Source organism: Limulus polyphemus, unplaced genomic scaffold, assembly GCF_000517525.1.
Source record: "Limulus polyphemus unplaced genomic scaffold, Limulus_polyphemus-2.1.2 Scaffold1197, whole genome shotgun sequence".
In the NCBI taxonomy this organism is placed as follows: domain Eukaryota; kingdom Metazoa; phylum Arthropoda; class Merostomata; order Xiphosura; family Limulidae; genus Limulus; species Limulus polyphemus.
Window position 1 is genome coordinate 148121 of NW_013666807.1, and position 12125 is coordinate 160245.

A 12125-nucleotide genomic window follows, 5' to 3' on the forward strand; every position below is an offset into this window, starting at 1 on the left:
CCAAAACAAACAAACAAACAAACAAGAAAATGAAGCTGAAAAGATAAGCACTGAATGTTTCCATATCTATTTGCTGTGTATCTTTGTTCATGTTCTTCATAAAAATTGAAACAGACAAGTTTTTCTGGCATATAGATTTATAACTAAATAAACTGTATGGCATTAAAACTTTTAGAAATGTTAACTCTGTTATAACCCTCTGTTAATGGTAAACGATTACGGTGGGATGGATGCGGTATTTCCAGAAAATCTTTAACGTAACTTCCAAATTACTAGGACTACTTTAGCACCAACCCAGTTTTAAATTGATTGGGCTAATGTTATCTTTACATTTACTATTTCTGCTCATCCTTGCAGCTACATTGAGACTGTTGTAAGCCTAACCTACATAATATTGGAGTGGATGTGGCCACGTTAGCATGCTGGATTACACCTCAAAGGGTTTGAAGTATGATTCTGTTAAACTCAGTTTGCGCTTTCACCAATGATTATAAAATGTTGACTCCTAGTTCAAACCTAGGGATGGTTATACCTAATTCCTATGGCCTATTTATCCCCCCCATGTGCATGAAATGCCATTCAATTTAACAATTACATTGCCTTTGTTTAAAGTTGTTACTGAGTTTATTTTTTAGTACTGGGCTATTGAAAAATAAAACTTTAAAAAAAATTTACACACGTGTGTATACATTCGTTTCAAAAATACTTTTTTTGATTGATTATGATGTGTTAATTGTGCGTCAGCTCAGTACTCTTCATCTCTCATCAAAATTGGGGCCTCTTGGTGGCTGAGCAGTAAATATGAGGGTGAATAACGCTAAAAATTGGGTTTCGATGCTCACAGTGGTTAGAGCACAAACAGTCCATCGTGTAACTTTGTGTTTAACAACACCTCATTAAAATTAGGTGTGTTAGTAAATGTTTATTAAATACTAAAACAGATGGTACTTTATATGGCTTAAAGTGAGGCCAACATCACGATTATTTCAACTTATTGTTGCTACTTTTGAGATCAGTTTATACTGTGCAAATTTGCATGCATAAGATATTCATAATGATTTATTTAGCATCTGGATTGATAATGTAGACATTTGTAGTGTGTAATAAGCCTGGGAAGGAGGAGCATAGTGAAGGTTGATTTTAGTCTTTTGTGTTCTTCACATTTTGTGCAAGAACTCTGGTTGTTTGGATCCCTGCTATGATGCCCATGTTAAAGTAGTGTTTACCTTCACACAGTCTGACCAGTTTCAAGATGACTTGTATCCACTAACGGCGGCTGATGTGGCAGCCATTTCTGCTGAGGAATGGGCTGAAGGAAAGGATGCTGTCCCAGTTCTGGTATAATAATTGGTTTTGTTAATATATACACTTCTTTTTGGTTAACATAATGGAAGTTTTTTATAGATACTATAAAGCAAGTCTGTTTTTTATGATGGTAGAAAACTCATTGTCTCTTATAATTTGTATAAATTAATTACAAATGTTATTATACAATCAGTTACTTTAGAAATAATAACCATTAAAAATGTTGTATAAACAAAATTAATAAAAAAACTATTTACATTCTTTTATATGAAATTCTGCTGCACAATCCCCAAACTTTTTTTTTTGGAAGCTACTTTAAGTGCAGTTTTGTTACTTTAATGAAATGTTTTATGAAGAAGAAACTGTCTACTAAAGATCCCACCTTTTGCCTTTCTAGATTTCACTAAAGGAAGGATATGCACCTTGCCAAAAACAAGAGTTGAAAATTTCAAAGAAACCAAACATTCTAAACAAAATGGCACCTAAAAATAATGAACCAGAACCAGCCTTCCACAAACCTGTAAGTGGTACATTGTAAAGGTTTCTGTCATATTTGTAATTACATTATTGACACACAATAAATTTTGTACTACTAAAAAAAATTTTTTTTTGTAGTAATTTTGGTGAAATCATGAGTTAAGCCTAATTTAGGTATTTCTTTAAATCAGGATTATTTTATTCAATTAATGAAATGGAGTCAGAAGAAATGAAAATTTTTGTTCAGAAATCAAGCTATTCTTTTTTTTTCTACAAGGACAAGAAGATTCAAGAATTAATGGAAGAAATAAAAAAACTAAAGTCTGCCGTAAGTGAACACGATCACCGCATTAAGGAACTGGAGAAAACGGTTGCATCCTCGCATCGTGCATTCTCGGGACATACCCAAGTTTTGAACAACCGTGGTGAAGATATTTCATATGAGGAGGTGTAACTTTTCCCATGTTACCCTGTTTGAGAGAGTACTTATAATAACTTACTCTTTTGTGTCACAAAAAAATACAACAGATGCTAGGAATTGTCAACTTGGCTTGTTTTTTATAGCCTGGTTCTAAGAATAGAAATAACTGTGTTGGAAATGTGTACCTGTTTGACTGGGAAACTAATAGTGTAAGAAACAACAGGAACTACGAGTTAATGCACCACGTGGGATCTGCCTGTAATATATTATTGTATAATAATTATATATCGGTGTCTTTATGGGTAATTTTAGTCCAAAGATTTTTTTTGGGGGGGGGGGGTACAATTGTGTGATGCAAATGTCATTTGTTACTAAATTGTTTACAGATTTTTCTATATATATTAAGTGATTCATCCCCCACTATGTGGGTGTTAACTTCATTACTATCACTGCTATCATCAAAGGTGCCAACTTTTCAGGTTTTTTTTTCTTACGTTCATAACAGATTTATGGTACTTTTTAATAAGATGATAGGGTGAAGGTAAGAATCCACTACATTATACTTGTTGTTATTTTTTTATAAGTTTTATAAAGTTGTTCTTTGTACTTTATGATTGTTATCAATCCGATGAAACTTCCTTATTTTTCAGAACATATACATATATTTATACTCTACTGTTTATGTGCTTAGCTGATAAGTTAACTCTTTCATGTGAATCAGGCTCAGAAAAATCTTGTGGAATTTTCCCAGTTTAAATTGATGTGTGTGTATTTGTGAGCCTTCCCAGTGCAATGAGGTAAAGCTATTGTTCTGACTGTCCATCTAAAATGAGGGACATCTGTTGTGAACGTTTCTATGTAAAGATGTTTTTAAGCTTTCCATGTAAAGTAATATATACGTGTTGTGTAACCCTTTTGTGTAAAATGATATAATATTTCTTGTGTGTGTGACCTTACCATGTAAAATGTGGTTGGTATACCTGTTGTATAACAATCCTATGTAAAATGACGTTTACTTATTATACAACCTTTCCCTGAGAATGAAGTCAGCTATCGTGTAATTTTCCCCTTTTTCATCATGCCAGAACAAGTAAACTTATTATGTAAAAGCACCATAATAACTAAATGTTCACGATTTTAATTGCGGGAAAATATTCCACATGCTTCTCTGCTGGTATCGTAATTTCGATGAGGAAACTTTTTATATAGATTTTTATACATTTGATTTAAATCTAAAATTAATTTTCCGTATTAGGAAAACCATAACTGTACGAGCTTCTTTTTCTTTAGCAATTTCTAAATGTGTAGAATTATAGATATAAACTCTCAAAACAGTCAATATAATCAGTCAAAAGTTATCCTGTTCTTGTTGCATAATTTAAGTAAATCTTGTTATTTTACTGTGTAAAATATTTTAATGATGGGAAAAAATGACTAACATTTCCAAGTGAAGCAAATAAAGGGAACAAAAAATTATATTCATGGTGTTGACTAGTAAGACAAAAGCTAAATAAACCTGTCAGCATCAGCAATAGAGAACGGACATTAACCATGAATTTTATGAGAGAATAAAACTTAAAGAAGGCCTAATAAAATCAACTTGTTAAGATAATCCAAAATATTCAACTGTAAATCTGATTATTGATTGTTAGGAAACGAGAAGTCTACCTAATCATCTTATTAATGCCAAGATTACTGTTTTGTTACAGTATTTCAAAGGAAGAAATAACAATTAGGCTTAATCTTTGTGCGTTTTATGAGAGGTAATTAAAATTAAGATAAATTTTCGATATCTGAATATTTTTAGGATGTTTTTACTTAATTATTGTGATCATTAGTAACATAAATATGTAGAATGCTCAATACAGGTTGTTTATAACACGATATAACCCTTTTTTTTTATACCTTGTACATTATTGTTATTGTTTGAAAGGTGTATGATTAAGCATTGGTTGAACTAAATCTCATAGAGCATTGAGCTATCTTCTCACAAAAGTGTAGCAAGTGTGATACAAGTAACATTTTAATCAGCATGAAAGTGTTTGTGTGTGTGTGGTATTTCGTCAGCTCAGGATGAAGCCCGAGACAAGTTCTGAGGCAACTGAGCTAAGTGATTAATCTAATAGCAGTTTTTAATAAGGTATTTACTCGGAATACTAACACAATTTGACTATCACATACGAGGTCCCATGTTTGCTGGAAGTTTTCTTTTGTGGTAATTTCCCTGGCTCGATATGGAACTCTTTTTTTTTTTTATATACCATGCAAGTGTTTTCTTTCAACTAAGCAAAAGAGCTAATCTACTAGCCTTTAATAGCAGGATAGTTTTTAACAACTCTCACTACCCTAAGTGCTTAAAATGCATAAAGTTTGATATGTAGTACAATGTGTAGTTGAAAAACTTCATTTCCATTCCAGCTTATTGTAGTTCATGTATAGCTCGCAAACAGTGTTCGATTCATGTGCACTAGTGCAATGAAATATAATCAGTTGTTCTTGTATGCATGAAACGGTATGAATACCAGTATTTTTAAATGAATACTAATGTTTTTCTTATTTTTCTAGACCTTGAAACCTTTTAATTTTTATACGTTAAAGTTAAATTAGCGCCTCATGAAATATGTTGAAGAATTTAACTGGAAAATAAGCACTTTGTTTTTTTTTATTCCTTACAAGGAGAATCTGCTTTTTGCAGGCCTTTGTTTGGAAATTGTTATTTGAGAATTATTCCTGTTCAGGAATATTTCAGTAAATAGTAAATTCTATTCATTAACCATTGTTTGCAATGTTGTTGAAATAGAAGCCTTTTCTTTTAAGTGAGAGATGCATTTATAACGTCTTGATTTAAACGGGCAGTGAACCAAAGGCTAGAAGAATTCGGGTTGTACTTATTATTTGATTTAAAATGTTACCCTAAAAGAAATGTTATTTTTGTGTATTTTTATATTTAATTTTAGCTCTACGTCAGTAGCAGTATAGAGAAAAATATTATAGTTTGCTTGATGGTCAGTGTAAAAATTAGATAAGACCTGCAAATGTTGTAATAATAATATAATACTGAAAAAAATTGACTTCCATGTTAAATATGGTGTCCTAGTAACTGAAAATTGATGAAACTTAAGATTTAACAAAGTATATATATATTTTTTTTTTCTGTAACTTATTCATTCTCATTGATATATATTTGTTATGACTTAATTATTTTATTATTGTTTTTAATGTTATGATTGAATCACTAAGGTTTGATTGAGGAAAAGTGCATAATGTGCCTTTTAGTTAAAGAAAGGTGTGTAACTCTCTCATTTTCAAGTGTGGGGCCTGAAGTTACTACAAAAAAAAGCAGTAGTAACTCCCTCATTTTCAAGTGTGGGGCCTGAAGTTACTACAAAAAGCAGTAGTGGCTTATTTGATAGGTCATTAAAATAATGAGTAAAGGACAAAGATATAAACAACATGGAAGGCTTATATATTTATATTACATTCCACGATTTAATAAATATCTTTTAAAACTAAACCATATTGTTCATTTTTTTTGAACTAGTAAGCACACATGACTAACAGTCTAGTATATTTTATCTAGGTATGCGTAGACTGTACTTGCAAATGTGCATGATTTTGTAGTATCACTAATCTAATTAGCCATAAATTAGTGTTTTAAGAGTTCTGTTTTATGATAATTTTTTAATTTCATTTTCATGAAACTTTCTGTCTGCATACTGTACTTTCACAGGCTGTGTGTAAAATGAATATTAAAGTAAACGAGGGATCCTCAACAGCTGTGGCTGTAATTAAATCTAAAATTGGTCAAGAGATGGAGCTACGAGTTAAAAGTTTGTATTTGAAAAAAAAAAACCTGTTATTCTATTCTAAAAATTTATAAGAACAAAAGGTGAGTAAACTATTTGTAGAACAACAAAAAATTCTCAGATAAGTTTAATATATTTCCTTGTCACCAGAGGTCACTTGTATGATTTGCCCTTTACTGTCAGGTTAAAGAGGATAATCAAGATTTTAAATACAGATTTGATGTACTATAATTTTTCAATTAAGATGTTTAGAAAACATCTAAAAAAATCACAATGCTACAAACCTATTAATATAGGGGTGGGTGGGTGAATAATATATTTTCTTTTTTATCCCAACTCCCTTTAAGAAGGAAAGTCTACCTTTTGAAAGTGCTCTGGTTTCGTATAGTTAGGCTTAATTTTTCAAGTGTTTTTGTAGACTTGTAACATTCTTTGTCTTTAATTTTCCACACACTCAGTATAACATTCCAAAATATTTATGTACAACATAACTATCAGTTATGAGGCATTTTAGCCGTTGTGTATTAGCTTTAGCATTTCTATAAACTTCTAGCAATATTACAATACATGATAAGTGGGGTGTTTCGAATTTATTTTAACCTGTGAGAGAATACATTAAAAACGAATAGGTAAATAAAAAAAATGAAGAATTACTAACAAATATTCAATTGAAATCATTTATGAATAATTTACTGTTGATTTTATATTTATGATATTTAAGTGATAGTTATTATTATTATTTAGTTATCAAAGATTGTCTTGGCATTTATTGACTTTGTGTTCTTTTGCTTTTAACTTTACATGTCAGTTTTTTTTTCTAATTTTTGTGAATATAGGATAACTTTCTTTAAGTAATATTGAATTGTAGGGTTAACAGTAATAAGATTAAAAGTTGTTTTATGTTATTACCAGTTAAAATAAGAGTGTACTTAGAAAACTTATTCAACAGTTTTATCTTCATTCCTCTTAACAAAAGGCCTAAATTAATATATATATATATGTTCTACAATGCAGCATTTTATAAACTTTTGTGTAAATCGACTTTGTCAAAGTTTCAATTTCATTTGTAATATTTATGCAAAAACAAAAACTTTATATCATTAGAAATGTATATTGAGTCGTAGATTTTAAGATGCCAAAGTGTAATTGGATGTTTTTTGTCTTTTCTGTTTATTTTACTTATGTAATAATATGTTTCCTTATGCGAATAACTGATTCTGCATTAGCGCAGAATTTTGCTATAGTCAAGAATAAAAAAAGTGAGCACAAGAAAGAACCACATAAATTTGTACAACATAAACTTTGCTACTTTCAAATTTTGCAATGGGACAGTAGGATAAAACAGCAGAAGTTTTAAGTTTATTCTCAATTGTTTACTTGTATATGGAGTGGTTTTGCATTTACTGTATTTTCTGGAAAGTTGTGTATGCAAGTCACATGTATAAGTCAGAAAAGCAATTTTGTATGAAAGGATTTTAGATTTTTTAAAAATAAATTTTATGAAATGCAAATATTAAATTAATTTAATTCCAGTTTGTCATTTTATATATTATCGGTGATTTTTTGAAATAACATTTAGGTAAGTTGTGACTGTGAACTGTATGAAAAGTCTTAATAAACTGATTAGTGAACTGAACCTGTCAATAAAGGATTCATGAAAACTGCATTACTACATCATAATATCCACCGTCTTCCAGTATCTTTATCTGTTCTTTAATAGAGACAATACGGGCACTTACCATGGTTATATTCATAAGCTCTGACAAAAGTATAAAATAAAAATTGATAGTTTTTTACTATTTATTTGAAAACTCCATAAAACGTTTCAGAATCCTACTTGAACACTCGAAACAAAGTTAAAATTTTGGTTAAAATTAAATCTAAATATTTTAACATTTGGAAAAATTAGTCTCTAATTGTTGCACTTTGAATACATTATATATTACAATAAAACATAAGTTTCATACCTTCAAAATGTTTTAAAATATTACAAACTAATTTGCTTTCAGTTTAAATAAATACAAGTCTTAAACCTGTAATTTCTCAATTACATTTCTTTAAGCAGAACATGTTTTCTTTTTGGCCTTATTTTCTTTTTTAAACACTACCATACAAGAGCTTAATGAATGGAATGGAAGCCATGTAATAAACATTTACTTCAATTAAAAGAATTATCATAAAAGTCTAAATCAACAAATTTGAAGTTCAATTGGGCAGGAAAACTTTTAATGAAATGCAGAAACTATCACTCACTAGTGTATTTCTTACTGCCGTTATGCCTTAAATTTGTTCTCCCCGCTTCTGTTATTAAAATGATGAACTGTATAAATTTGAAACATACCTATGACGATAACTGGTAAAAATGGATGATTTGGTTGATTGTAAGAAATTATCGGAAGGTTTTATTTAATACGAACTTTTTAACACACTATTCATTTTTTTTTAAATAATGAAAAAATTGAAGAATCTCACCATTATAATTTTGGTTTTAAAAGTTTTGGTTATTTTGAGAATTTTTATGGTCTGAAAGGGACTTTTGGAGTTTTGATAACCACATTTCAAATACAATTTTCTTTTTATTTTAGGGATTTTAAAATCAAGCTTCTGAAAATGTACAAATTAACAAAGTGTATTTATTGTTCGAAAACATACAATTTAATTGTGTGCACCATTTCGCTTAAACAATATATAAATATTATTTTATTACAAGTTACAGTTTTACAGCAAGGAATATTTGTTTTGAGAACAGGTACGACGTTTCGATCGCTGGTGCTATCATTCTCAAGTACGCAAGTTTTAACGGTAAAGAAGGTCTTTTTAGTATATCAAAATTATTAAATAGTTACCAATAATTTAATCACTCTGTTTTTTAATTGTTTTGTATATATATATATGAATAGCAACGCTATTTCACAACAACAACAAAAAGTAACTCAAATACAATTTTTATACAGATGCATACAAAAAAATATTTAGAAAGCGTTAATGATAACAGTATTAAAAAACAACTCAATTTTCTTATAATTAATTAAAAGTTTGATACAGAAACCAACTAGTTCTTTTAATTCATTTTACTCTAAGAAACAAATAATAAATATACACTTGCCAGAAGACAAGTGCTTTGTTTACTTGTAGTGAATCATTACTCCATTGTTATTTTCTTATTGCAAAAGTACACAATTAGCTATCTGCACATTGTCCACTGCGAAGAATCGAACCTAGTATTTCTCTCTATTTGTACATCATGCGAAGCAATGTCTGTTGGTTCTACTGAAACCCACTTTAGCGGAAAGATATGTTGAAAATATGAATCCCAACGTTTAGGATGTTCACAGGTATACAACATCTCGAGTGTTTTCGTAAGTTAGCAGTAAATTTACGCGAAATATTGATTAATTATATAATCTTCAACAACCTTTCAATGACATATATGATTAAATAATTGAATAAAAACAGTCTTAAAAAGTATACATTTTTGGTCATTCTCCACATACTTTTTAAAACATTTATCAAAACAAGTTTAAGCTTAAATGGGATGCGTGCCTTTTGATATTCAAGTTCGTAACATTTCACTATAGTGAAAATAATTTTTTAAAGCGGGAAGTATTTAAAAAAGGCATTTTTTAGTATTTCCAAAAAATAAAAGGATTAAATAAGATAACGTTACCACAATATATATATATATTTTAAAAAGTCTTAATGATTGGCAATAGGTTTAACATAAGTATAAAAGTAGACGATAAAAATTAAAGCACGGTTGGTTAAAAGTATAGTTTAAACGAAGTTGTATAGAGGGCTACATGGTATTTTGAAACAAAAAAACAAGCACGTGGGTTTCAAATTATATAGGCTTATTATATACTATATAATTTATTATATACTTTATTATATACTAAATGATTATAATAATACCAAAATTAAACAAGTAAATAGATAAAACTCAAGTCACCGATAGCTTTAAGAAAACACCCTTAACATGCAAGAGAAATACACAGATGAACGACAGAACGTTTGGTTACTAGTATCCCTGCCGAACCACTTTAAACAGGTAACATATGTTCATGGTTCCACAGGTAAAGCTCCCAGAGCGAGCTTCGAAGTGGTATAGGTTACACGAGATTAACAGAGGAAGTTGATTAACGACAGAAAACTTTTGTTTATTGTTAATTGAACATCTTTATAAGTTATAATCCTTTCACCGTTAAAAAGTTAAAAGTATAGTTGGAACTTTTTTTTTCAGCAATTAAAAAATCGAAATGCACGTTAATTAGTAACGCGTCGAGATAGTAAAAAGGTATTGTTTAGGGACACTCAGGTACTCAACGCAAACCGTTCATATTCGGACAGAGGTGCTCGTGCCAGTCATTTTGTTTTTAGTTTCATTTGCCTAAAAATCGGCAAATAGACAGAAACAATTAAATTCCCGATTTTTAAAATTATGCTTGTTATCGTCAACGCTGCCTGGATATTTTAAGTTATGTTTGTTTGGGAACAACAATGTATGCCCGTCGCTTGGAAGAAATGCAGGAGACGCCACCAAATTATCAAACGCTCTATGACGACCTGGAGGAATATATAAAAGAAATGGAAAATAGGGCTCAAAACAGCAGTGAGAGCGATGACGTTCATGCACAACTGACTCAGAAAGAACAAGATTTAATTTTGGCTGCTCAGTTAGGGAAGGCTCTCCTTGAGAAAAATGAAGAACTCAGTTTGATTAATGAAAAACTAACAGAAAATTATTCAAACAAACTTGAGGTAAAACACTGATATGGATAAGTTATTTAAAAAAAAATGCTTAGTTTAGGTGTGTAACTTAATTAAATAATTATAGTTTATTTTTTAAATATATCTCAGTATAACTTCATACTTTTAACCCAATAGTTATACGTTACTCTGTTAATAGGATAATAATTTAATTTACATATTTGTAGCTTCGCTATTCCCGAGAAAACTGCTTGCAGAGTGAGATATATTCAGATACGTTTTATACGTCATTTCCAATCCTTAATATGGAATGAATATTATATATTTTGCTAAGAAATTATATATATATATAATAAATATTCCACAATTTAGTTTTACATATAAATGGAAACTTTCAAATAACGTATATTACCGAACAAATCAATAAATTGTTAAAGTGGTAGATTATTATGTATTTCTAATATATGTTGATAAAGAAACTATAGCATTATCGTACTAGATGTATAACGTCTAAAAATGTAATTTTAGCAAAAACTTATTACTGATCTTACTATTTTGATACTAAAACTAATGTTTTGGGTACATAATATTTGTTATGTATATTGATTAATATTTCAATTTGCTTGTTTTTGAATTTCGTGCAAAGCTACACGAGGGATATCTGCGCTAGCCGTCCCTAATTTAGTCGTGTGAGACTAGAGGGAAAGCAGTTAGTCATCGGCAACTCTTGGGCTACTCTTTTAACAACGAATAGTGGAAATATTGAAAGGGCGAATATATGTGGTGGGATGGGGATTTGAACCCGCGACCCGTAGATTGCGAGTCGCGCTCCCTAATCACCTGGCCATGCCAGACATTTCAATGTGTCTTTTCTTTTATTTAAGTTAGCCCAAAGCCACATTGGGCTATATGTTGTGTCTACCGCGGAGAGTCAAACCCCGGATTATTGTGCTGTAAATTTGTAAGCTTACCGGGGGACTCGTTTTCTTCAAGATGTACTAACTTTTCTAAACAGGGGTACATAACTAAACAGATTGGTTCATCAGTTTTTACGATGTGGAGCTTAAGGTCTAAAATTACACATTTATAACATAATTGTATTAATGTGTAATAATGGACTGTTCTTCATTTACCCTTTTAATTTTCAATTTAACTTAATTTTTAGTTTACCCTTTCAACTCGAAAATGATCAACTTTAGAATAAGATGGAGACAGGTCCACCTGCCTGCCTGATCTCCTGATCGGAATTTAGGTCGTGTGACCTAGGAGGGTCAGGTACTCTGAGACCTCTTCCTCCAAAAACTTGATCATTTTAATGCGATTTACCCGCCATTTTGATACCACTTCTTTTAAAATCGTAAATAATATTCAACGTTAAACTGGTACACAATTAAAAACATTTTATTTAG

The 12125-nt window shown here is 30.2% G+C and overlaps 2 protein-coding genes and 1 long non-coding RNA gene across 3 annotated transcripts in view; 2 read left to right on the forward strand and 1 right to left on the reverse strand.

Moving 5' to 3' along the window:
• The window catches only part of LOC106462553 (coronin-1C-like), a 17452-nt gene extending 9807 nt beyond the window's left edge, over positions 1-7645 (forward strand). Inside the window, exons 9-11 of the mRNA XM_013922489.2 lie at positions 1237-1338; positions 1703-1825; positions 2060-7645. Of these exons, the coding sequence (XP_013777943.1) occupies positions 1237-1338; positions 1703-1825; positions 2060-2236 (402 nt within the window). The 3' untranslated portion in view covers positions 2237-7645. The remainder of the gene's footprint in view (positions 1-1236; positions 1339-1702; positions 1826-2059) is intronic.
• The window catches only part of LOC111086564, a 37701-nt gene that overhangs the window by 5981 nt on the left and 19595 nt on the right, over positions 1-12125 (reverse strand). Inside the window, exon 2 of the long non-coding RNA XR_002611299.1 lies at positions 1227-1335. This is a non-coding gene — a long non-coding RNA (uncharacterized LOC111086564). The remainder of the gene's footprint in view (positions 1-1226; positions 1336-12125) is intronic.
• The window catches only part of LOC106462554 (bicaudal D-related protein homolog), a 52114-nt gene continuing 50020 nt past the window's right edge, over positions 10032-12125 (forward strand). The window contains exon 1 of the mRNA XM_022389856.1: positions 10032-10767. Coding sequence (XP_022245564.1) covers positions 10507-10767 — 261 coding nt within the window. The 5' untranslated portion in view covers positions 10032-10506. The remainder of the gene's footprint in view (positions 10768-12125) is intronic.